Raw genomic sequence first — 27849 nt, 5'->3', positions numbered from 1 at the left:
CAAAGACAAGCGCCCAACCACTGATTAGTTCAATTAATTAGTCCACCTGTGGGAATACATTGTAGATGTTAGCATAGCGCATGCGTCCACGTATACCCATAATAGCAGCCCTAGCATAATATATTAACAGCACCAGGAGAGAGCAACATGGACAACAAAGGAGCCCAACAACATCATGCATTCTTTAAGTGTGCATAAAAAACATACCATAAAGCTTAGTACTTTTGCCCCCTGGTTCCCGATCGAACGGGACAGCCCTACACAGGCCCGCTCGCATCCATAGCAACCAGTCCACATTGTCGGATCTCTCGCGCATGCGCAGATCGACTCGTCAGCAAAAAAGATAAAGAAACTGGCCAATGTGTTCATAGTGGCAGACAAAGATCGGGCGGGGGAGAAAAAGAAGCTAACACCGGAAACTCTACCATACATATAAATGCTATAGAATATATTACCTTAATCCCCAGGTCCTGACCGAGCGAGACAACCCGCTACTGTCCCTAGCAACCAGTCGCACTGTCAAGTCCCTTACACATGCACAGAAAACACCATTAACGAAAAAATAAATAAACCAGCAACGACATTTACAGGGGCAATATTAGAACCCAAAACGCACATAAATGTATGCAACCTAGCCCCCTGGTCCATCCTCTACCTAATCAAACAGCTTAGCACAAACAAACAAGCACCAATCATACTACACTGTCACATAATAACATATAATGGCTGCCCTACTCATTTAAAACACCATCACAAAGTCAATCACAAAGTCATATACCCATTATATTCTCCTTCACAATATAAATGTAGGGAGGGGGAGTGGGAGGAGGGTGAGGGGGGTGAGTGTGGTGTGTGTGTGGTGTGTGCAGTGTGCAGTGTGCTGTGTGCTATGAGTGTGTGCAGTATGATGTGAGTGCAGTGTGCTGAGTGCAGTGTGCTGTGAGTGCAGTGTGCTGTGCAGTGTGCTGTGCAGTGTGTTGTGAGTGTGTGCAGTGTGCTGTGAGTGTGTGCAGTGTGCTGTGAGTGTATGCAGTGTGTGCAGTGTGCTGTGAGTGTGTGCAAAAAAAAATTTCCCCCCAAAAAAATTAAATATTTTTTTTTTAATTCGGGGTCCATGCTCAAACTGCATTATAAGCGGATCCATGTTATAGCGAATCGCGCTATAACGGGGTTGAGCTATATTTATATATATATATATATATATATATATATTATACATACACACACACACACACACACACACACACACACACACACACACACACACACACACACACACACACACACACACACACACACACACACACACACACACACACACACACACACACTATGGTTCATATATAAGAAACTTATGTGTATTTGTGGTCTAAGGTGTATGTGCTGTTCACATGCAGTCTCCAAAAGAAGGGTAGCAGAGGGGCCGAGATTGTAGCAGTCAATCAATACTAGCACATTCAAATTCCAGATCAGTTTTACATTTATTAATGATAATACAATAAAAATAAAATTTAAAGTACACAGATTTTGAACACCATACAGTATATGTCCCTGGCTTTTTCTCTTGGTTGAAGCGCCCTATAAAAGGTACTTATTGAATGAACTAGTCACACGATTTACTCTTTTTACGAGACAGTAAAAACGCGCTGAGCAGGGAATGGGTTAAAAATGACATAATATTCAGTAGTGGCAGATACCAATTATTGTACTCATTCAGCTGTGAGTAAGCAGAATATTTCTATAATTGCGAAAAGTTATGGTCTTTTCAGACAGATGTCACATACGGTACAGCTAGCATGACAAAGAGAACACACAATGACAATCTTTCGGAAATGTAACATTGTATTGTCCTACTCGGGGCACCCACATGAAAATCAATTTTCTCCAAAGCCAAGCATCGTATGACGGCACATTTCCAACAGCATAAAGGTTCCTTCTACTTATGCAACTGAACACAAATGATAATTGGGCTCTTCAACGATTAGGGTTGTTGACCCACAGTGAGTGCTGATAAAGCACTCAATCTTCTGACCTTCTCCATAAATGAATAGAGAAAGTGCGTCAGTCCGGAATATCCCTCATGTTTGCTTCCCCATATTTTTCTTTCTATTTACAAGATCAATCGTATTGATTTATCCATCACTGTATATCTTGTAAAACTTGTGAGAAACTAAAGTTACATACCTAATTAGTCCTAGATGTTACATTTGTCATTGTGTTTACATTGAATGCATGTGTTTTTTTTGAACAATTGTATATTCCAATGTTTCTATATTTAAGTAATATAAAAATATCTAAAGCGTAACTAAAACCACACAGACTTTTGTTCCCCTATTGGGAACACTTCACATAAGGCACTAGAATACCACTTGCGAAACCCTGGGTTTCATTTTCAGGGCTTAGATGTATTTATAATACAGTATGATTTCACTTCAGTACATGCAGGTGTTTTCTGTGTGATAACGGTTAGCAGTTTGCCTTCTGACAATGGGGAACATTTAACAAGATTACCAGGCTTTACAAGGGAAAAAAAATATGCCAGCACTTATTTTACAGACCTCCCTTTAAAATGACGTGAGCAAGGTCCAGGACGCCGATGAGGACGGTCGGGTAGCAGAGGAGCTCCCTAGACCCAAGCATAAAACTACAAAAGCAGCGCTTTCCCACCCCAAAAAAATCACCACAAAACAGTCTAAAGCCTAGAGGAAACCCTCGAGAGGGCAATGGCAGGCAAACAAAAAGCCCATTCGGGCCCAGGAATTGCCCGTTTTCTCTCCCCTTCTCAGAGGAGCTCGGAGGCTGCCACAAGAAGCCAAGATGGCGCCGGCCCCACACACTCACGCGGGACCAAGCAAACGGCAATGGAGCGTGACCGCACCGACACACCACCGCCGCAGGACGAACCCCTAACGCGGGATTACATGCAAGAGCTAATAACATCAATGCTGAACAAGCTTCACGCCTCATTAAAAGCCGACCTTAAAGCTGCGGTCTCTGAACTGAAACAAGAGATCTCTGGCCTCTCAGAGCGCACCGCGGAGCTAGAGACAAAAATGGCCGACATAACACAGGCCCAAGAGGACGCCGCGAACGAAATCTACCGACTGGGGGCCGAAGTGAGTAATCTTAAAGACCAGATAGAGGATCAGGAAAATCGAGATCGAAGACAAAACATCAGGATCAGAAGATCCCAGAATCGGTCCTCCCAGCCCAGATTAAACCTTACATCCTGGCCCTTTTTCAATCCGTCTGCCCTGACCTTACTCCAAGTGAGTGTGAAATGGACAGAGCGCATCGAGCATTGGGTCCAAGGTCAGATGACCCCAACAGAGCTAGAGACGTGATTGCAAGAGTCCACCATTATTCAATAAAAGAGCAAATTATGGCGGCATGCCGCGCGCAGGAACCTATCACCCACAAAGGCGACCATCTCCAAATATATAACGACCTGTCTAAACGCACGGTGCTCAGGAGAAAAGAGATGCAACCTCTAACCAAACTTCTGCGTGAAAAAGAAATCAAATATAAATGGGGCTTCCCGTTTAAACTGCTGGTGCAGAAAAACGGGAAATACCATACCATCAGACACCCAGAGGATATGGCGCGCATCGCCAAAACGGTAGTACTGAACCCGCCAGCAGAATGGAATGAGAACCCCTCCAGAGTCCAAGAACAGGACACACAAGACCAGCCAGTAAGAATATCTGAAAGGCTGGCAGGACAAAGACAAGGCCGAGTCAAGTGAAGACCCTGAAAACCCACCAAACAAGGCCACCACAAAGCGTCTACCAGAAATCAGCGAAACACTCCAACACATCAGAAACCCCCTCCCCCCCTCCCTCCCTCCCCCCCACACTCCCCCCCACCCCACTCTCTCCTCCCCCACTCCCCCTTCCCACCCCCCCCTTCCCCTTCCCCCCCGCCCTCCACCCCCCTACCTCTCCCCCCCACCCCCCCTACCTCTCCCCCCCACCCCCCCTTCACCCCCAAGAAACCTACAGACCCGTCTGCATACCTGATTCCCAACATCAAAGACGGCTGCTGATACCAGCGGAACGGATGACGTCGGGACGCGGCAGGCGGCCGGCCGGAGAGTGGACGTGGCGAGCACCTGGAAATGGCAAAGCTTCCTACAGCACACCGGAACAACTACAGCAACGAAGACGGACGTGCACACCGACAGCCCCGACGCTGAAGCTTTGCTGAGATAATGTGGAGCCAAGATCCGCCGTCGCGAAGGGAACGCAGGATCTTTTTGCCCCTCCCCTCCTGGAGGCCCCGACAACCGACCGGCCCTCACGGGAGCGGAGGAAGTGAGCACTCAGACGGGAACCCAGGACATCCGGTCGGATCACCCCCCCCCCCCTTTTTTTTGTTTTTGTTTTCCCCCTATCACCCTACCGTGACCCCAATGGTAACCGTGAGTACTACTGCCTATATTACACTGCGGCGATCAGAGAGTCACGCCACATTTGGAGAACCCGGGCTTACCCCCTCCCATCCCCCCCCCCCCCCGGCCACAGAAGGCCTCCCCATGCTTTGACACCCATACCCCCCCCCCCCCCAAGGGCCCCATGAGACCCAAATTGACATGAAAAGAACTTGAACAATACAAAGATACCTTGGTTTACAACCCATGCTAAATCTCCAACCATGGGCCGCAGACATAAAACTCTAAAATAATATCGGCTAAAAAGAACAATGGGATTCCTAGGGGCTTATATGTTCAATGTTCCAAGCCGATAGCAAAACCTAAGAATGGGAGTCCCTCCCAGTTCCCTCCCCCCCCCCTCACATCCCCCCCCCATCCCCCCTCCACAATCCCTCCCCCCCACCTTCCCTCCCCTCCCCACCTTTCCTCCCCCCCACCTTCCCTTCCCCCCCACCTTCCCTTCCCCCCCCCTCTCCCCCCCCCCCTCTCCCTTATGTTGTAGCCGAGACAGGCTGCTGCCCAAGACTCTACCATAAATGTGCCAGAACACTTGACAAGAGTACTCAGATGTCTATGTCAGGGCGAAATCATCAGGTTCTCATACAGATACTGCTGTATGGGTCGTTGTAAATCATTTACATGTTACCTACGGCGCATGACGAAACAGGTCTGCCACGCTGCATGCCTGGACCACATCACAGTATAGGTGAATCCAGGCTTGCTATGGTACACCTCAGGATCATAGTGCAAGGGGTATTAGCGCGATTGTGTTGTGTTCCATGTCAGACCTATATTGTTATGTATGCCAAGGTAGATTTGATATATTATATACCAGGATCGCGCAGCTATGTAAAAACAGCGCCGATGTATTACATGCCATGACAATAACGATGTGTAGGTTAAAGCAGGCTCATTATGTAACCTATCAGGAACACTTCTCTGTATATGTTAATCAGACAGCTGATTGTGTACTAATAATAGACTACGTATATGATACTACACACAACGCATACAGATCCAATAAAATAGGTTAACCCAGGCTTGCTATGGTACACCTCAGGATCAAAGATCAGGAGGTGTTGGCGCGACTGCGATGTGTTTCGTGTCAGACCCATATTGTTATCTATGTCAAGGTAGATTTGAAATATCATATACCAGGGTCACATCGCTATGTTTGTACAAGCAGACTGGACGTATTGCATGCCATGACAATAACGAGGTGTAGGTCAATGCAGGTTTACTATGTTATCTACCAGGAACATTCGTCTGTATATGTTAAACCAGAAAACTGACTGTGTACTAGTATGGGCTATGTTCAGGATGCTACACACAACGCATACAGATCCAATAAAAGTTAGACCTAAGCCATAATTACTAACATAGAGGAGGAAGAAAGTTAGGACGCCCCCCCCCTCAGCTCCCCCCCCCCCACCCGCCCCTGCGCTCCCCGCCCTCCATCGCCCTAGTAGAACGCTGCCAACCGGCCCTAAGTAACCAACAGAGAAATACGCACCCTTATATACCTCACCAAAATGGTAAAATAACCCGAGCTATACAGCCAGCGTAAACGACTTCAACACTCGCAACCTGAACGTCTCTTCGGGTGCTTACCCTCCCCCCCTCATTCCACCCCCCCCCCCTTATAAACTCCCCCCCACCCCCCCATACAAGTAAAACACGACGCATTCCAAAACCAAAACATGACGACAGAAAAGGGAAAAGCGCAACACACTAGCAACCTAGGGTCTGGACCCCTCTGTTGCACGCCGGTCACTGGTGCCGGAACCTCCCTAGATGGGCACATCTGCCCAAATGCCGGCCTTCACTAGGTCTGGCAACACAATATTAGGACCTGAAAAGGCCCTAATCCTATCTGCTCTCTATCCGCTGACTCTGTCCCAGCGGATCTTTTCCCACCCTCCCTCCCCCCCATACCCCCCCTCCCCTCCCCCCCCTCCTTGGCACCACACAAACAACTACCAAAGAAAATATAGACAAGACACACCCCTACCCCATAAACAAAGCAGCTCTCGAAGTAATACATACCTAGGACATAAAAGCAAGATCCCCTCCAGTGGGAAGGGGGAGATCCTGAGTCCTCAAGCCACAAAAAAATCACAATGACATCCACAGCAATAAAGATCTGCTCACTGAATGTTAAGGGACTCCAAAATAATAGAAAACGGAGACTTGCACTCAACGACATGAAAAAAACAGGGGGAGACATCATATTCTTGCAGGAGACCCACTTCACATCACAGGACCCCCCAAATTTATTCAAAAAAATATTCCCGACTTGCTTTTTTGCATCATTTAGTAGTAAGAAGAGGGGTGTGGCTATCCTTATCAGACAAGGCACCCCATTTAATCATGTCAGAACAACAATGGACCCAGAGGGTAGATTCCTAATGGTATATGGCTCCCTAGCGGGCTCGGCAATCGTCCTGATCAATGTATACGCCCCAAACGAGAACCAAACAGAATTTTTACAAGCTGTTCTCGAGGGTGTTGACCCGGGATATCTGTCGTCGATGATAGTGGGAGGAGACTTAAATATGGTCTTAAACCCTACCGAGGACAGATCAACCACCATGGGCCCCCCCCCGCAAAACCCACTCCCAGATCAAAGGGAAAAGGTTCAGGGAAATCATGAGCGAATTCTCACTGGTGGATGTCTGGAGAACCCAACATCAGGGCCAGAGAGACTACACATTCTACTCAGCACCTCACCAGACTTACTCTCGAATAGACCACATTTTGACCACCAAAAATGTGATGGCGGCAGCCATAGAATCAGACATTGGCTCAATCACATGGTCAGACCATGCCCCGGTCACCTTGACTCTGTCAGTCCCCTTTGAAAAAACAACAGCGTACACCTGGAGACTGAACGATTCACTACTAAATCACCCAGAGATTGAGAGAGAAATCAGATCCTCACTTAAGGACTATTTCTCCCTCAATATGGGAACAGTCTCCTCTCCAGCAATCCTATGGGAAGCCCATAAGGCAACTATCAGAGGGAAATTTATTTCCATCGCATCCCACAGGAAAAAAGCCCGCCAAGCGCTAATCAAAGAACTCGCAGAAAGCATAAAAGCAATAGAGCAAGCTCATAAAGCACATCCCTCAAAAAAAATATACAAATCATTAATAGATGCTAGAACAAAGCTTAGACAAACCCAGCTGGAGGACGTTGAAAAGCCCTCAAATGGACCAAACAACAATATTATGACAAAGGCAACAAGGCCGACAGACTCCTAGCCAGTAAATTAAGAGGGATACAAAAAAGATCCCAAATAACGGCGATCAAGAGTAGGTCTGGTGAGATTCAATATAGTGAAAGCAAGATTGCAGCGGAATTCACAAGATATTACACAGAACTATACAACTTGAGAGCTAAAAACGGCCGACCTGTACCGATAGCGTCAGAATCTATAACTCAATACTTAAATAAATGCCAACTCCCCTCACTGACGGAGGAGGAAAACACAGTCCTCAACGCTGAGATCTCAAAAGAGGAACTGGAAGAGGCGGTCAAATCACTAAAGCTCACTAAATCTCCTGGCCCTGACGGTTTCACAAATATTTACTATAAAAGATTCTTGCCAACCCTCTCCACGCATCTGCTAAAAACATTCAACCATTTTATGGAAGGGAATCAAATCCCCTCAACAATGTCTCTAGCCAATTTGGCTATAATACATAAGGAAGGCAGAGACCCGATGCAATGTGGAAGCTACCGTCCAATCTCCCTCCTCAATAGTGATCTCAAACTATATAGCAAAATTTTGGCAAACAGGCTAAACCCAATATTACCGAGGTTAATTAACATCGATCAAGTAGGATTTGTCGCGGGGAGACAAGCCTCAGACAATACCCGAAAAATAATTAATATCATTGACCATGTTCACCTAACAGGCACCAAGGCACTCCTGTTAAGCCTGGACGCAGAGAAGGCGTTCGATAGAATAAACTGGCAATTTTTGGACCAGACTATGCGCAAATTTGGCTTTAAAGACGCATACTTAGAGGGGGTCCGTAGACTATATCAAAACCCGTCAGCTACAGTAAAACTACCAGGGGGCAATAACCAGAGATTCGAGATAACAAATGGGACTCGACAGGGATGCCCTCTATCTCCTCTCCTCTTTGCGCTAACGATAGAACCACTAGCATCAGCAATACGACTCAATACGGACATCCAAGGAATAGAAATTGGAAACAGGCAGCACAAAATCTCCCTATTCGCGGATGATGTCATACTAACCCTTTCCAAACCCCAAATCTCCCTACCCAACCTTCAAAAAGAACTCCGGGATTTTGGAAAAATCTCAGGATATAAAATAAACAATGATAAGTCAGAAGCCCTGAATCTAAGTCTGCCAGAGCCAGAGGTGAAACTCCTCAAACTAAACTTCAATTACCGTTGGAGCTCCTCTTGTATCAAATACTTGGGGGTTAAGATATCGAGGACCTACCAATCCCTATACCAACATAACTATCCGACCTTATTCCATAAAATTAAACAAGATTTAGAAAAATGGGGAGGTTATCAAATATCATGGATCGGGAGAATGGTCTCGGTTAAAATGAACATACTCCCTAGGTTATTGTATTACTTCCAGACTCTCCCGGTCCACATCCCTGGCTCGGAACTGAAAAATATCCAAAAACTAATCTTCCACTTTATTTGGCAAGGTAAAAAACCTAGAGTCCCTAGAACAGTTCTCTTGGCCTCAAGGGGGAGAGGAGGACTGGGAGTCCCAGACATCACAAAATACTACCTAGCTGCCCAACTGCGACAGGTGGTAGTCTGGAACGCAAACCCAAACCAATATTGTTGGCTGGATATAGAAACACAATATGCCGGAACGCCTTCACTGCCGGCTTGCCTTTGGTCCCTGAACAAGGAGGACATGCAGAATAGCAAATTCAAACTAGGCCCAATGAGACACACATGGGAGACCTGGACGAAAAGCAAACTCAAGTACAAGCTCACAACACCACAATCCCAACTTATACCGATTCACAAAAATCCGAAATTCCCACCTGGCTGTGAGCCCAGACAATTTGACCAATTTCAAACCAAAAACATCAAGGTGATTGCCGACCTCTTGAGCCTCGGGGAGTTCCTGAGCTATCAAAACATACAAACCAAATATGGAATAATAGGACTGAACGTGTTCAAGTACTTACAAATTCGACACTTTATCCAAACAATATCCCCAACATTGAAATTTCCCCCTCTTACAGGTTTTGAGCGGCTCTGCAGAGAAACAGCTCACCAGAAAGGTCTAATAACACAAATATGTGCGGAGCTAGAGAGGGGCACAGAAGCCCCCACACATGACTATATGCTGCATTGGGCAGCAGAATTGGGCATAGTTATAGACCGAGAGGATTGGGAAAGTATTTGGGGAAATGCCTCAGGAACTTCTATATGTACCACAATCAGAGAAAATATTTACAAAATAATGTTCCGCTGGTATCTTACCCCAGTCAGACTAAATCAAATCTACCCCCTGGCATCCGATCTATGTTGGAGAGGCTGCGGTCAAAAGGGGGACATGGCCCACATTTGGTGGACATGTCCGGAAATTCAGAAATACTGGGAAACAACACAAAAATTAATAGAGGAGGTCACAGACCTCAAAATACCTGTTGAACCGCTGACCTACCTGTTGGCCAGGCCCCTAGACTATCTGGACCGACCAACAGGAAAATTAGTCTCCTTCATCCTCACGGCGGCTAGGTGTGCGGTGGCAGCCGCCTGGAAGAAAGTGTCTCCCCCCTCAAAACAAACAATAATAAAAAGGGTGCAAGAAGTAATGGACATGGAGAGATTGTCTGCTTTCCTTAAGAGGTCTTCTACCTCATTCACTAATATTTGGGATCCATGGTACACCCACATGGCGCTCCTAAGACGAAACACCCCTTAACAGATCAGAGTTCCAATGGACACCAAGATCCAAACCAGAACTGCCAAGAAGCTAGGGAAAAAGACCTTTCCCCATTACACCCTCCACACCCCCTCCCCCCACCCCACTCCCCCTCCTTTCTCTATCCCCTCTCTGTTTCCATGCTCGCGCCGCCCCGTTGGACCACATATGGTCAAGGAGACGTTGAGCCTTTCCTCTTCTCTTCCCAGTTAAGAAAAAAAAAAAAAAATGTGTATTAGGCGGGCTTACTGTTTGTATTATCTAGACCCTGTAATGTCATATCTGCCTAATAAAAAAAATTGAAACAAAAAAATGACGTGAGCAAGATAGTAATTACAAAGTTGGGTTGACCATTAATACCAACCAATTCAATACTTTGCTTCTGCTTTATACCGTATCGGAAGAAATCAATCTAACTAAACCTAGAGAAACTTGGTGAAAATCCTTTTGCACCTCTTTCTTTTGCTCAGGTGGTAATAAATACGTTGATGAGTTGCACAGGAACGCGTTTAAATTATCATACCTTTTATGAAGGTCCGAATTTGCTGGTTGACAAGAAAGTTTCTCTTTAGATGAGAGAGTAGACAATTCATGCTGATTTTTTTGTTTGTTGATTTTGGCCATACCTGACAAGGAGGTAACATCTAGAATGTTATTAAGAGAAAAACACGCCCTGCATAACATAGAAAAGTATAGTACAAGATGTAGTAAACATCAATGCCCATGTACAGGCCTGAAGGAGTGGCTCAGTGAGTAACGACACAGATTGTAAACAATCACACTGGGAATTGAACCAGGCTCCCCTGCTGTAAACTCAGTGTCAGCTCCTTGTGACCTTGAGCAAGTTACTGTATCTCCCTGTGCCCCAGGCATCAAAAACACATAGATTGTAAGCTCCACGGGGCAGGGACGGTGTCTGTAACAATCCTATGTACAATGCTGCATACCGTGCATATACTGTTATTGGGAAGCGCTTTGCATCCCATTGGGTGAAAAGCGCTATATGAAATACAGTTATTATATGAAATAAAGTTATTATACTCATACCACTAATAAAACATAGTGTAAATTACCTTTCACTTCCCTCAATTGTTTACTTTTTTCCTCTTCGCAATCCTTGAATATCTGTTCTATATTTCGATTGTAGCTTTCCACTAGTCTGTTGACGCTATTGCTGGTAACATACACACTCTCCACAGCTGCTTCCACCAACCGTTCCTATAAGTTAAAATGAGTTTATATTACATTGCAGAAACTCAGACTACATTTAGTAGAACATTTCAGAGGTTAAACAGGACATTTACTTTAAACCCAACTTTCTTGAAAACAGAACGGATGTCATTTTGTCCGAGTAGAAAAACACCATCTGGATAGTGTTTAATTATTTATCCCACCACCTACTGTCGATTCGGAGACTGAAATACAATATGCCATGGCTGTGGCATCTGGACTGATCTGTAAAATATTTACCAGGCATGCCAAAATGTTTCACATTCAGCTTTACAACAAATCATTAGCAGAGGTGTCAAACTCCAAGGACTGAAATCAGTGAGACTTAGGGCTTCTGGGCCACACAATTGCATTTTAATAGGGAAAAAATGTTTTGTGCGTTATTAGTGAGACTCCATTGAAGTCGATGAGACCATTTATTCTACAAATCAGTATGACCCCATAAAACCGGCACGAGTTGACATTTGTGTGAGGTAATACTCACAGCACAAATTACTGTAGAAACAATCAAACCTGACACTTTCTGCACAGATTTGAATCCACATTGCGTTAAAGCCGCAATCCCACCTAGGTCCAAACTGTACTAATGGCAGTGACATGTTTGAGGCAGTAAATATCGGTGATTGATGCACTTTTTTTAACCCAAATGTGACCGCCTACAAGTATTTTGGAATAATGTGTTAATTGATATTGAATTGCATTGGTCTTATGTACAATGGGAATAATATAACATTGTCAAGTCTGTTTTTTGTGTTATATATACACATATACACACACACACACACACACACACACACACACACACACACACACACACACACACACACACACACACACACACACACACACACACACACACGCACACTGTATATATTTATTTATTTTTGCTTAAAACAAAAACAGTGGAACAGCTCCAGGAGCATTCACATAACTGGAAGGGCCAGTGGTGCTGCACTGTAAAGGTTAATGAACGAATACACAAAAATGTTCAAAAATGGGTTGTTCGAAATTCACCACAGATAGGTATCTGTGAGGGCAAGAATAGTTTTACAAATCAGGAATGGTTTCACCTTAGAATCTTCTAAAGCAGTGGTAATAGCTACTGAAAAATAGATATCAAATCAAACAGTGTATGTATGTCCCTTAATCAGAACAGTTTCATTTTAACAAAGTCAAGACTTCTTGGATTACACAATTTCGAACACTATAAGAACAACGACTCCTCACAGATCCGGATAATCAGATTTCCCAGATCTTGCTTTTTCGCTGACACAAGCCTTGCATGATTTCTGCATAGGATGTCTCTAAATTGCCATTTCAGGAGGGCAAGTGTCTTTATCACTCAGAATCTTGTAGGATTATCGAATCACAGGGACTCTTGGAGAGATGCAATGATCTGAATCACTTGAGCTGTCATAACATGAGATAGAAATCTAGCGTAGGCTACGTCAATAACATGAGGATCTTGATCACAATAACCAAAATGAAACTTAATACTAGACCACTGGGTAAGATCAATCTCAATAGAAACAGAGCATATACATAACTCCTTTCTGAATGGACGTTTGCACATAAAATGCATCCTTCTCGTTGCCAGGTAAGGAGGATGGTAATGGATGGCAACTGCAGGGCATTCAGCAGATTTAAGCGGCCATCTTGAAGGCACGCCTCCTGGAAGTCTCCCCTTTAAGTATTTTTAATACATTTTTTAAAGGCCCTCTGTAACACTGGCTGGGATTCACTACGCTCCAATAAGGGGCATCTGTGCTCAATTCTACATTAACTGTCATTGAGTTGCATGGCAGTTAACATGGAATTGAGCTCTGCTAACCCATGATTGTAACATAGTGAATCTCCCTCTTTGTAAGATAAGATTTGAATGGGGTTTGAATTCTTCTGGTTACTTCCTTTACTTCCTAGGCTTTTCTCGTGGGATCGCCAGATTCAGGGCTACTCGAAGGTAGTTTAGGCTGAGCAGGTCTTGACCCCCGAGACCGCAGGGCAGGGAGTCACAGACACCCCGGTCACACTCAGAGCTTGTCCACTGCCTCAGCGACATCACAGATAGATAGATCCAGATGATGGCATCCAGTTACAAGTCGTGGAACAAAGAACTGATTCTGCTATGCTGTGAAGGGTATGGACTACCGACAGAGAGGGCCAAATCAAAAAGGACCTGGAAGATGACCTGATCAGGTATGAAGCCCAGCCGAGACTGTCTCCTGCTAAACCGGGCCCTAACCTGGATGAAGCTTGGCCCCTGGCCCTGACCCCCGACATAAAGGAAACCAGCACCCCGGTGGATCCCCAAGCCCCGGTGGCTCTCCCTACCCTGGCCACAGAAATTGTGGGAGTTTTAGCAGTGTTGGAACCAGACACCATCCCAGGGATGAAGATGGTTGTTCTCGAGGCTCTGCTGGCCAGATCAGCTCCACCAGCACCATCCCAGTTCTTTGCCAGCAGCCATGGCTCTCTGATGAGCCTGCGCCCCCACCTCACATACCACACATTCTCCCGCTTCAATAAGTACAATATCAATGGTTTCCTGTAGTCCTTCGAACACCAGGGCTTCCTACACAACCTGCCAGAGGCTGACTGGGTCCGGTACCCATCCCCCCAGCTGAGCGGGAAGGCATCCGAGGCCCACCAGGAAATGCATCGGGAGGATGCCGGTGATTATCCAGTAGTGAAGGAGGTTCACCTAACCAGATACGAAATTACCCTAGAAACATACAGGCTCCAGTTAAGGGAGTCGGATGAAACAAAACATCCATTTATTTTATCTCTGTGTCCTGTCTGATGCTTGATCCCGTGAACAAGTCCTGGGCTTCCGTGACATTAACCTTTTAGATGAGCTGCACATTCATCTCCCCGAAGCAGTGAAGGTAAGATGCAAGGCTGTATTTTTCAGTCCATCCCCTGGATGACGTTGGTGTCCCGAATACGGGGCTCAACATCATGAGGGGGAGGCTATGTGACCATATGCCGTCATCTACATCAAGGGGGCAGATACGTGTCATGTCCAGACCTCGATAATGTAGATGATCAAAAATGGTCATATAGCCTCCCCTCTTGATGTAGAGCCCCATATTATGGTATCTACATCATCCAGCGGGTGGACAAGGAAATACAGCCCTGCATCTTACCTTCAGCGCTGGGGAGACGGCTGCAAACGGAGTGACGGCTGCAGATAGGGACAGAGATGGCTGCGCAGCTCATCTAAAAGGTGAATATCTGTTTTCTCTCTCAGCAGATGGCCCAAAAGGATTAACACTGCGGCCTACCATTCATAAGCAGGGACCCAACCGAGTTAATCCTTCAGGGCGGCTTACTGTTTTCGGTGGCCACGATCGCGTGCGGCTGCAGTGTGGTCTAGCGGACGCAAGGGATTGCGGTATCGAAAACAGTAAGTCTGGGCACATCTGTAATATTAACCATGGCAATTTTTATTTAAGAAAATGTAGAAATGTGTTGCAGGTCCCTCTGGCAATGAAAGGGTTACAGATCAGCAGAGTGCTGTAGGAAAATACACACACACAGTATAAGGGAGGAACCAACACCTTAAATTCTGTATTGTCTTCCATCATGCTTTTAGCTGCTTCTTGCTGTGCCTGCTGTACCAGAGCCTGACCAATCACTCGCTCCATGTGCTGCCTAATGATGTGTATGGCCTCATTCTGGTCTGCAAGTAGTTGCTGCTGGAAATCGGTGCGTGTCTGTAGTGTCTCCGCCTCCAGCTTTCTTTCTTCTTCTAAAATATGTGCTTCCTTTAAAGCAAAAAAAAGCAAATGAAATGTTCACCATTAAATGACCAACTAGAAAATAAATAAATAAATAAAAAATGAAAAGTGTTCTGATGTAATGCGGTGGACAAAAAAAAATCATCCACGGCTTTACCCCATACAGATGTAGCCAACGTTATTATGTTATCGCACGATACCACGTTTCCGCTGGTATGAGATTAAACTCGTTATCATGCAATTTGCCATTCAATACAATGGATCTTCCAGTTGCAAAATCTAGTGCCTTCCCACATAATAGGTGCGGGAATGTTGGCTACATCTGTAAGTAATGATGTAGCACACGGTATGGTTTGTGAGTTCTTACAGCACCAATGCAGTATTTATGATGCAGTCTTGTGGTGCTGAAATACACCTTACAGCCCGTTAACTTGCATAGGCTCTAAGGTGTCTTCCAATGTTGGCAGGTGTCTAATGGCACAAGACAGATTCATAAATCATGCTCTTCAATGCTCTTTTAAGCATTGTACACCTATCCAGTGCCAAATGCAAGGCTAAGGCCCCGCTCCCAGAGTCAGCGCACCCGCACTGCAGACAGGCGGTGCGCTGACATACACAGACCGCGATATGCGGTCTGTAGGGAGCGGGAGGTGGGCGGGAGTGGGAGGCTTGACAGGTAGGGGGGGCATGGCTTGAGCGGAGGGACCCGCTACTCTCCCCCCCCCCTCCCTCCACGGACTCGGGCTGGAGCTGGAGCTGCTGAGGGTAAGTTTAAACACACACGCAAGCACTCATTCATACACACACACACACACAGGCAGACAGGCACTCACGCACTCATACACACACACACGCGCGCACACACAGGCAGGCACTCACGCACTCATACACACACAGACAGAGGCAGGCACTCACGCACTCGGGCACACACATACACACAGACAGAGGCAGGCACTCACGCACTCAGACACACACACATACAGACAGGCACGCACGCACTCAGACACACACACAGACAGGCACTCACCTGCTTTCACTCCACACTCCTCCCCGCTCCCCGAAGCCTCTCCTCCTCCCGAAGCCTCCCCTCCCCATTGGCTCACAGCCACACCACGTGACGTGTCAACGCTAGGAAACACCATTCTCTTGTGTCTCCTAGCGGCTGACGCGCCACAGCGTGTAGTCAGCTGTGCCGCCAGGGGGGACCGGGACCGGCTCGCGAGGATTCCCCTGCTGGTGGGGAACTCGCGACATGGCCGCCCGCGCCAACGAGCGCAGCGGGACCGATGCCTTACAATGGCAAAACAACACAAAGAACAAAAAGACATTCAATTTTAAAACCTGTGTTAGTCATGTGGGGGTATAGCAATTTTATGCAAAAATGTAATCCATGGCAGGCCTCATTGCTGATTAGCTTTATCATATATTCAATTCCCTAAGCATATTCCATGTACATTATATTCAACTCCTCCTTTCTTCTCTCATATACAGTACAGTCTTTGCTAAATCTCACTTTCTGTTCCTATACACTACAACTCTTATTCTTTCCTGTCTTGACTATTTAAACCTTCTACTAGCCAGCTGCCTCGCTCAACTCATACCTTCCCCCTTACATTCTATTCAAAACCCTACAGCTAGAATGATCTACCTCTCTTATATCAAGCTACGATTGTCTTTTCTCCCAATACCTTGCTTCACCAATACATTTTATATTCAACACATTTCTCCGCCTCACTTACAAATCTCTACACACCTCCACCCTTATTTCTCAGTTGTCATCATTCTAATATCCTGTGCTTTGGTTAAGGCTGTCAACACAACCTAGAGCACAGTGTAATGCGGTTCAGCTTCTGGGAACCACTTGCAATAAATCATGATAAAAAGATATATATATATATATATATATATATATATATATATATATATATATATATATATATATATATATATTTATTTACCAGATGGACGTCCAGTAATGAGAGACAGCACACTGCAAGTTGTAATCCAGACACAAATTGTATTGAAACAAATAGGGCACTGCAATCAACGTTTCGGTCACCACGGAGGAACCTTCATCAGGGTTAACCTGATAGGGCACTGCAACCAAAACGTTGGTTGCAGTGCCCTATTTGTTTCAATACAATTTTTTTTGTCTGGATTACAACTTGCAGTGTGCGGTCTCTCCTTACTGGACGTCCATCTGGTACTATCTCTACCTTATACATATTGGATAAGCATCTGTGCTCTGCCTGAATATTTGTGTGCCAACTGCTCTTCTCTGTATATAGATAGATAGACAGACAGACAGATCTATATATACACGCTGCTGAAATGTTATGTTTGTACTGCAGTACACAAAAAATACAGTTTATACAAACATACTGAATTGCTGAACAATCATTTTATAGAACAAATATAAACTTAATTCCGTTATAATTGGTCAGTGTGTAATAATTCAGATTAACGAAAAAAATAAAAGTTTCTCTTGAAATGTACAGCTGAATAGGTATGTAGTTAAAATACAGTAACACTAATAATATCACCCAAGCCAATTACCATAGTGATGCGATGGCAGATTTAAAATGTACCTTAACTCTTTTGGAAAACAAAAACCGGTTTAACACTGCCACACAATAATAAAAGTGTACAATTAGACATGTAAATAATTGTTACCATTTCATTTTGAAATTGCCACTGGACTTCATCCTGACAATGCCATTTCGACTTTTCCAGGGTATGTTGTTCTTGTAATTCCTGTAGAAGGATTTTCTTCCTGGACATTTTCATTTGAGTCAACGTAGCCATGGAAATATTTCGAAGAGCTAATGTACGGAGAGCAGATCTAAGGAAAAACTGGTGTCGTTGAAGTGTAATTTTGTTGGATCTGTGAAATAATAAATATGCAGTCTATTAACGTACAGTAACGTGTTTGTATAAGCAAATAGTCTATTATAGAAAAGTTAACACAGACTGTATATATTCAGCTATTTATCCTACGACCATAAAGTAGGTATTAGGAAGTACTACATGAGTATTGATCATTTCGAACATCCCTAAAACCATTTTTAGCATCATCTTAAATCTGCAGACCAAGCAATATCCTACATGTGTTTTTTTTTTTTTTTTTTTTTTTAAATAAATCCGTTCTGTACTAGGAGAAAATACCTGTAGCATTTTTTTAAAAATCTACTCAAATGACAGTTTCAATGTATTATAATGCATCAAGTATTTTTTATTTCCATAGCAACCATTTACAAAGTCACATCCCCTTCCTCTTCTGAAAAATGCTCTGGCACACCCCTTTTTGAGCCCTGCCCCGTCTCTAGCAGTGCACTAATTGTATCTAGTGACTGCCTGGTTACATGATCGTCCCCAGAGAACTTTGCATCTTTGTTTGTCTTCTGCTGCACTGACAACCATTTAGTGAACCCCGAGCCAAATCTTCGCCGATCAATCACAGGAGAACGAATCGAACGGCAATTTAGCTAATGACTCATCATTGTGTGGATTGTATTGATGCACATATTAAAGAGGGGGGGGGGGGGGAGAACTGCAGCTTGGACTGCTGCTTTAATAATAAAAAGCGTATTTGTGAACCACACTGCAAATACTGTGCAGAAGCTCGTACAATTTGACGCAACCCTACATTTTAATGGCAATAAATAGGGTATGTTCTAACTCATCTCTGTAGATTAATTTAACATAATTTAGTGCTAATTACATTTCATTGAAGGCAATGTGCATGTGAATTAGAGATATGGCACAAATTACCCATTTAAAAGGTAGCTTGGCTATCAGTTTACCAAAACAAAAATGTAGTCATTCAACAAATTGTTGATTATATAGATGGATAGGATCATTCCCAATGTAGAATAATTCCCACTGTGGTCACCTTGTAAGCAAATTATCCACTTATACTCGTCCAGTATGTAAGATCGATGGCAGGGTCATTGGTACTCCAATGCACGAGAAACATATTCTTATACCACGCCATTATTTAATGTGGCTGTCTGCTCATTTGTGTGAACACGAATGCAAAAAAGGTGAAGCGAAAACTGTTTCTTGTTGGTGTATGGAGTAGGAGTTTGTCCCTTTCTATTTGCTTAAAGAAACCTGGGAACTCTGATCAGATGGAAATAAGGTTTCAAAAATGTGGAGTGACACACAGAGTGCTCATTTGCATGTCATTACCCAGAATCCCTGGCTGCAGAGGAAGCATTGAATGCTAAGAGATAATGGGTTTGCAGACCTGGCGGAGACACGTCAATGTGCTCATTAGTGGTATTTTTATTTGCTGTAAAATGTAGAGTGGAATTAATCCGAAAGTATACATTTTATACCGTACTCTTATATTTGCCCTTAATGTATTCCGATTATCTGTAATAGCCTCAGACAACTGTTTTAAATTTCTCTGTCTTAATTACTGTAATGAATGGGAGTGTGACGATAGCAGTGGCTAAGGCTGTCTCTGCTTATTTGAAACAAAGTGCTTACCATGGATGTGACAGGACACTCATCAGCGCTAAAAAATGCTCAATTATAATCCATCCTACACTGATTAACAAACTGATGCTGCAAGGATTAAAAGCAAGCTCATCCCACGTTTCATATCCATATACTGTGCACAGTTGTATAGTTTTATGGAACTAAAGTATGGGATCTAGTTCAACGGTGTTCTACTCGTGACCCTTGAGGACTGAAGCTGAAGTTGATATATTTCACATTGAAATACAGCAATATATTAAAAAAAAAAAAAAAAAAAACAGAATAAAATCTGAAAAAGTAATGCAGCTCCCGGGAGTTGAGTTGCTGAAATCCACATAAATAATGTATCTGTTAGTTGTATTCCTTGCACACATGTCCTTCCCGATCACTATTATAATTGATATCCCCCCCCCCCCTTTTGCTGTCAGAGGTGTCAGCAATTGCTTTAAAGGTAAGATGTTGCGGTCTCCTGTAATTGTGAAGGGGTTAATAAAGTCATTAAGATTAAAATGACCACACACGTGGGAATGCTGGAGAATATCTCTAATGGTGGCAGCAAGGAAAACGTGGAGAGTGAATATGGACATGCTGGCAAAGAAGCTCTCCGCCATCGGAAGCTCAAACACTTCAATCAGAAGAAATGACCGAAGACCATTTTGCTTTTGTTTCCATTGTGCTTGGAAAAGGTCATACTTACTCCTCGCTGAGACCGCTTAATCGGATTAAGACTCCCTGGATAATCTGCTCATGTTTCCCAGACGCGTAGTTCTGAAGTGCAGATGCCAAGACATGCTCCTTTGCCCACAGCTATATGTAGCAGACAAAACAAATAAATGGTTTATAAAAAAAAACAAACTTACTGGATCACAACCTTTTTTTTTTTAGACCATGACTTTCGCTTTAAGGTTAACCGACGACAACAGAAAGAACAAATTCAACTTCAAAAATTTTTTTTTGGGGTAGATCTATTTCTCGGAAATAGTACAGGTAGATTTGGTTTATAAATCATATATTGTTAGGCTTCGACTTCCTATATTATGACGGTGGCCAAACTCCGTCCTCAAGAGTTGCCAACAGGCCAGGTTTTAAGGATACCCCTGCTTCAGCACAGGTGGCTCAATCAGCGACCTGTGCGGTAGCTACCCTGAAGCCATATTGATTGAAGTCACCTGTGCTTAAAACATGACCTATTGGTGGCTCTTGAAGACTAAGTTTGGCCATCCCTGCTACAGTTGTTTGAAAAAGAAAGTACACCCTCTTTGAATTCTATGGTTTTACATATCAGGACATAATAACAATGAGCTGTTCCTTAGCAGGTCTCAAAATTAGTTAAATACAACCTCAGATGAACAACAACACATGACATATTACACGTGTCATGATTTATTTAACAAAAATAAAGCCAAAATGGAGAAGCCATGTGTGAAAAACCAAGTACACCTTATGATTCAATCGCTTGTAGAACAAGCATGTCAAACTCGCCGCATGTGGCCCACAACGAATATTTTTGCGGCCCAGCCAATATGTCCCGGTTACGGCGGCGGTGAGGAGGATGCGGCAGCTGGTAAGTATTCTTTATGTGAGTGAATGCTGCCGGGGGGATTGGATGAAGGGCCGCATGGGTTTGAATACCGGGGGCGGGACTTAGAATGCCGGCTGGGATGCAGGGGATTGGTCGCAGGCAGGTCAGAGGAAGCCGGAGGCGGGGCTTCCGCTTTGTGCAGAGCACACGGTGAGTGTGTGTGTCTGCCTTCCCGCTCCTGGCTCCTCTGCCTGCTGCGTGGTGTCCCCCGCCGGGCGGTCAGCCACAGGGACCCGGGGCAGAGGGGGGTTGACCCCTTGGCGCTCCCCCCTTGGCACTGCTCCCTTTGCCCCCCCCCCGGCGCTCCCTTTGCCCCCCCTGGCGCTCCCTTTGCCCCCGGTCACTTTGATGCGGGAGAGGGGCGTGGGGGCGGGCAGTGGTGGTGCGCGATTGCTGGCAGGCGGTGGGTGCAGTGGGAGGCGGGGAGCCGGCTGCTCAAATCGCAGGCCTTTCCTCTGTCCCCCGCCCTCCACTGTACTTTGTGTGTGTGTGTGTGGGGGGGGGGGAGAGAGAGTGTGTGTGTGTGGGGGGGGGGGGAGAGAGTGTGTGTGTGTGGGGGGGGGGGAGAGTGTGTGTGTGTGTGTGTGTGTGTGTGTGTGTGCGTGTGGGGGGGAGAGTGTGTGTGTGTGTGTGGGGGTGGGGAGGGAGAGTGTGTGTGTGGGGGGGGAGGGAGAGTGTGTGTGTGGGGGGGGAGGGAAAGTGTGTGTGGGGGGGAGGGAGAGCATGTGTGTGGGAGGGGGGAGAGTGTGTGTGTGGGGGGGGAGGGAGAGTGTGTGTGGGGGGGGGAGTGTGTGTGTGTGGGGGGGAGGGAGAGTGTGTGTGGGGGGAGGGAGAGTGTGTGTAGGAGGGGAGGGAGAGTGTGTGTGGGGGGGAGGGAGAGTGTGTGTTTGGGGGGAGGGAGAGTGTGTGTGTGGGGGGGGAGGGAAAGTGTGTGTGGGGGGGAGGGAGAGCATGTGTGTGGGGGGGGGAGAGTGTGTGTGTGTGGGGGGGAGGGAGAGTGTGTGTGTGGGGGGGGGAGAGTGTGTGTGTGGGGGGGAGGGAGAGTGTGTGTGGGGGGGAGGGAGAGTGTGTGTAGGAGGGGAGGGAGAGTGTGTGTGGGGGGGAGGGAGAGTGTGTGTTTGGGGGGAGGGAGAGTGTGTGTGTGTGGGGGGAGGGTGAGTGTGTGTGTGGGGGGAGGGAGAGTGTGTGTGTGTGGGGGGAGGGAGAGTGTGTGGGGGGGGAGAGTGTGTGTGTGTGGGGAGAGAGTGTGTGTGTGTGTGGGGGGGGTAGAGTATGTGTGTGGGGGGGTAGAGTGTGTGTGTGTGGGGGGGGAGTGTGTGTGTGTGTGTGTGTGGGGGGGAGAGTGTGTGTGGGGGGGGGGTAGAGTGTGTGTTTTGGGGGGGTAGAGTGTGTGTGGGGGGGGTAGAGTGTGTGTGTGGGGGGGAGAGTGTGTGTGTGTGGGGGGGGAGTGTGTGTTTGGGGGGGAGAGTGTGTGTGTGTGTGGGGGGGGGGGGAGGGGGAGATTGTGTGGGGGGGGGAGTGTATGGGGGGGGATATAATACAGTATATACACTATATAATTTATGTGTGTGCTGCATATCTTATTGATTGCATAAAATATTTGGTGTATTTTTGTGTTAAAAATGCCTTCAGGAACGGAACCTTTCATTTAAACAGTGTTCCTATGGGAAAACGTGTTTCGCTTTACAACGTTTCGCTTTACAACGCCATTTTAAGTAACGCATTGTGTCGGATAACCGAGGACTGCCTGTATATGACGATTGCAGTACAGTACATGCATCGATAAGTGGGAAAACGATAGTGCTTCACTTTAAGTAAATTTTCGCTTTACATAGATGCTCTGGAGCCATTGGGTACGTTAATGCGGGGTATGCCTGTATATGATCTTGAAAGGAGAATGTCAAGCTCTGGTAAGGTGTGATTTGCAACATATTTACAGTAGTTCCTTACATTATACATAAACCTGCTTACCAGAAAGACTGAATCTCACATTTGGTAGAGTTTTTTCCGCGTTAGAATAAAGCTAACACAAATAATGGTTAAAGCACTTTGTACATGGTTGGTGCTATATAAATACAAATATACCATACATATAAAGTTAATACACCACATTAGGACATTAGTAAACCATTGTATTTTTTCCAGTTCTCCTTATCTCTATATTTAGCAACTACCCAAATCATACACTGTCGCAAGTTGGATGTAGCAGGGACAAATTGCTTTACTGATAAGGACAGGCAGTGGGTTTTATTTAATTAAAAAAATACTACACCACATTTATCAAGGAAAAACATTCCTGTTAAAACAAACAGGATTTTCTTATGTGATAATTATGGTACAGAATGTTGGCTCCAGTTTTGCAGCCTGGATATTTTGATAAATGACCTCCACTGAGTCAATAGTAAATCAAGTTTCATGCATTGGGCCATAGTTACTAAGCAGTGCTACTTCATATGACACTTTCAAGCAGTTTAGTAAAAATGGCCCTTTACGGCTCATTCAAGTGAATAAGCTATAAGATACAAGTTTATCGTTACGGCACAGAACGTGTACTATGGAGTAACACCATTTAGTTAATATGGCCCGGTTACTTAAGGTGTAGGGTGTCTTCCAGCACAGAAGGTGTCGTACAGAGTAGCACTTTTTTTTTTTTTTTTTTTTTTTAGAAAATGTGGCTTACTCTTTCCAGCGCTACTATACTGTACATAGATCATTGCGATCTCCTTCTCGGGTAAACTCTCTAGGATTTCAAAGGAGTACCATGCAGTAAATTCATCTTTATGAACAGTTTTAGTGCAGCGGATCAGAAGGTAGTCCTGTGTCGCAGGACCTCCCAGGCCCCTCAGGCACAGTCAACAGGTGAAAATACAGTAATGTGAAAATACAGATTTACACTATCCTGTCCCTACCTTCTCCTGCTTCCCATAGGAGCTGCAAAGAAAACTATTTTGAGGACAATAAAGCTCTGAGCTCCAAAATGTCACTGGGTAGGAACGTCACACATATCATGTAGATCAGCAAGGCCAACTTCAGATCCCCATGGGTAAAAGTGGCAGAGTTGTGTACAGCGACTCCTTAAAATGCTGGATATTCAATTCTGTCTCAACAGCTTTTGCACTAGTGAGAATTACTGTAACGGTAAGGGATGGTTTTTAATTTGAGATTGCTGGGGATAAGTTTTTTTTTTAAATTGTTATTATTATTGTACACACATTTCAAACTGTATAATGTATTCCTGACCAGTTTCCCTGCTTAGACATGCATTATTTATTTTCAGAATACAATTCATCTTTCTGCAATACATTTTGGCACATGACTACAGCAATCTACTCAGAATGTGGCAAAAATATGCATTGCTTTTTTCATAGCTAGGAGCTTGTTAACCCCGTTATTGCAGGAAGGGCCCGCTCTGCTTTGCAAAGTATGGTGATGCACTTCTCTACAGCAATGAAGTGGTAAATGCTATTAAAATCAACAAAAGGTATATCAGCCACAACATCGGAAGCATATCAAGTAGACCTAGTCCATAATTGTCCTGAACGAAGCCAAGAGGAGTATTGTTTCTAGCTCTCATACGTTCGTTGTTAGAAGAAAATTGAGTAATTTAAAAAAAAATGCAGAACAGAAGCACCTGAATTCTAAATGGAGTTCAAAGAAAAGATTACCTAATGCAGAATAACAAGAAGATACTTTTATGTGTCAAGACTGACTTTGTACAGCTGCTTGACATAGACATATATTATATAGCTATACCTAACACAGAAACATACCATGTTGCATTAAAGGCAATGATATAAACCTAGTTAAACTTTGGTGTTGGACTTGGACTGTGGAACCCCCATAACCGAGACAGAGTATGTTGCATTCCTACGCAAAAGGGGTTAATGTTCAGTGTGTGACTAGACCATAACAGAACCACAGTCAAGAAGACTAAGGAAAAAGGCAGTATGGAAGTAAATCTCCAGAGAAGCAAAACTGATCGCTCAACTGTCCCTCCTTAGGCGCCAAATACATGATTTAGGTACTATCTGTAGACACTGGATACAAAGGAAAGAAGAATCCAACACGTTATCCCAAAGGAATGCAGAACATAAAGAATGTATAGGGGAATTGATCACAGAAGATAAAGCCAGGGCGGGGAAATAAATACGCAAGTGCAAGAATTACGTTAGAATGATGTACAGGTAGGGTTAATGCTTTCCCAAGTATATATATATATATATATATATATATATATATAATTTATTATATAAATATATATATATATTTATTTATACACACACTAGTTCTTTGGGAGAGATTATTTGTCTAAACCAGGGTGCTCATCCTCATCTCACAGAGACATCACTGTACTATCCTAATTTCGTGCAGTGCTTAAATATACTGAAATCTACTTTGAGAAACGCCTTTGTCTCGGACTCCACTTCATTCATTTAATAACAAATACTGAAAAAAGACAAGTATACCATAAGCAACTTAAATATATATATATATTCGCACTAATCCTGGAAATGTGTTAAAACTGTGCAACTCATGATCTTTGATTTACTTTAGTTTCCCTATTTCTATCCTTTTACTTGTTATATTGTGTGTTACTGTAAGTGCATCAACCCATTCTTCCCCATTCATAGTTTGTTCTCTGGCATAGAAGTATGCATAGATCAGGTTACATTATCATTGGGGATGAGGGAAAAAGAATGTCACATCCTCAGAACCCCTTCTGTATACTTACCAACACCTTTTTATCTGGTGAAGAATCTGGACATACCCGAAATGCTATTTATAGGTGCCATTTGCAATGATGTTCGTTTTCCATTGGTGACATTTACAATATTTTATTGCTAATACAGTATATACAGTATGCATGGTTTAGGAGCAAAAAAACACTATTTATTTCCAGCAGTTCCTTTTAATTAGTGACAATAGGGTACAAAGAGAACTCTTGCTGTTTGTGCTTAGTAGCATGTGCTATGTATATGATGTCAAACACTAGTAGATAATTAATGTCATCCACTACTTAGGTGAGATATTAAAAGAAAACAAAATCACACCAGAGTTATTTGAACAGATAAATAAGCTGGGAAAATGTCAATTCTTGTGTCAACTGGGGTTTTAGTGCATGGTGCAGACAGATCCCTTGAGACACTTGTCTTGTTATTCTGCACACATTAAGCATTGTCTGTTTCTAAGACAACTTATTTAAGGCACCAATCCGATTTTATGGGGAAATATACTTTTGTTAACCCATTTTATACTCACATTATATAATAATAAAATAAGAATATATGACATTATGATATAGTACATTTAGAACTCTTTAGCTTGTTTCATTGAATAATTTTGTTTTAAAAATTACATGTCTAGAATTTTTTTTGGTGATTCAAAAATGAAAACTTCCACTATTGCCGAAATGCTTTTTTGTCTTGGTGACATCTCAGAGAATTTAATTTTTAAACACCCTGTGTTCATATCTGCTGCAAAACCTCAAACCCTATTTTATAATTGGCTTTCTACCATATTTAGAGTAGCTTTGTGTCTATCCCAAGCATAGATAACTTACAATTCATATAAGTTGTGTGATCTTTAATATTTCAGCATTATTTATTTTCTTGAATATTATGTAGCCAGGTTCCCCCTGTCATGGCTGACCCCTTCCTCCCTTTCGGCAGACGCTGTGTGCGAGGGAGTGAGGGGGGGGCCGCGCGCGCGAAGGAGCGATCCCTGGTAGCTAGGGACGCGAGCGGCGAGCAGGCCGGTTGCCGGGGACGCGATCGGGCCGTCGCTAAGGCCGCGATCGCGTTGCTACCGGCCCGGCGGCTCGGGAAGCAGGGCGCCGCCATGTTAGGGCTGTTGCGCATGCGCAGTGCCCCAACCCAGCGCGGGAGGACCAGATAGCTCGCGCATGCGCGAGATGAGCATGCCAGCCCCCAGGGTGCATAGGGGCAGAGACACCTGACGCCAGGGAACCAATAGGGCTGAGGGATTTGCCTGGGGAGAGATTGCTACATTTCGCGGGGTTTTGCAGCCACGCAGGCAGTCAGGATCCGGACCAGATAGGGGTAAGAGGTGGATGCAGGGGTCAGTGACCCTCTGCATTAGGCCAGCAGCCCCTAAGGTCCCAGTTAGGTCCTGAGTCATCTAGTAGCTTGTGGAGCTTAGGGACAGGCCCTAGATAGGGACTGCCCCATTTATTGGTTGAATAGACAGGGACACAGTGTTGAAGCCGTGCGGCCCTGTGAGGTGGGTTCTGGGCTCAGGACACCACCAAAGACCCTGCGACAAGGAGTGACATTGTTCGCGCTGGACATTCAACTCACGCGGTGTGGAGGACCACGTCGGATCGTGCGGATTTATATCGCGGTACCCGTGGCTGGAGCCCGGGCAGGTAACCTGCAACTCACGTGCACCAACCAGGCCTATCACCCAACATAGTGGCTG

General features: G+C 44.7%; 1 protein-coding gene across 2 annotated transcripts in view; it reads right to left on the bottom strand.

Moving 5' to 3' along the window:
• The window catches only part of EVC (EvC ciliary complex subunit 1), a 182550-nt gene that overhangs the window by 32822 nt on the left and 121879 nt on the right, over nt 1-27849 (bottom strand). Inside the window, exons 13-17 of one of the 2 annotated variants that reach the window (XM_075569590.1) lie at nt 20527-20636; nt 18018-18228; nt 15165-15371; nt 11448-11592; nt 10898-11018 (exon numbers count right to left, since the gene is read on the bottom strand). In XM_075569590.1, coding sequence (XP_075425705.1) covers nt 10898-11018; nt 11448-11592; nt 15165-15371; nt 18018-18228; nt 20527-20636 — 794 coding nt within the window. The remainder of the gene's footprint in view (nt 1-10897; nt 11019-11447; nt 11593-15164; nt 15372-18017; nt 18229-20526; nt 20637-27849) is intronic. The other variant, XM_075569600.1, reaches the window with a different exon arrangement.

This window comes from Ascaphus truei, chromosome 1 (genome assembly GCF_040206685.1).
Source record: "Ascaphus truei isolate aAscTru1 chromosome 1, aAscTru1.hap1, whole genome shotgun sequence".
Taxonomy (NCBI): Eukaryota; Metazoa; Chordata; class Amphibia; order Anura; family Ascaphidae; genus Ascaphus; species Ascaphus truei.
This window is presented reverse-complemented; position numbering and strand designations above follow the sequence as displayed.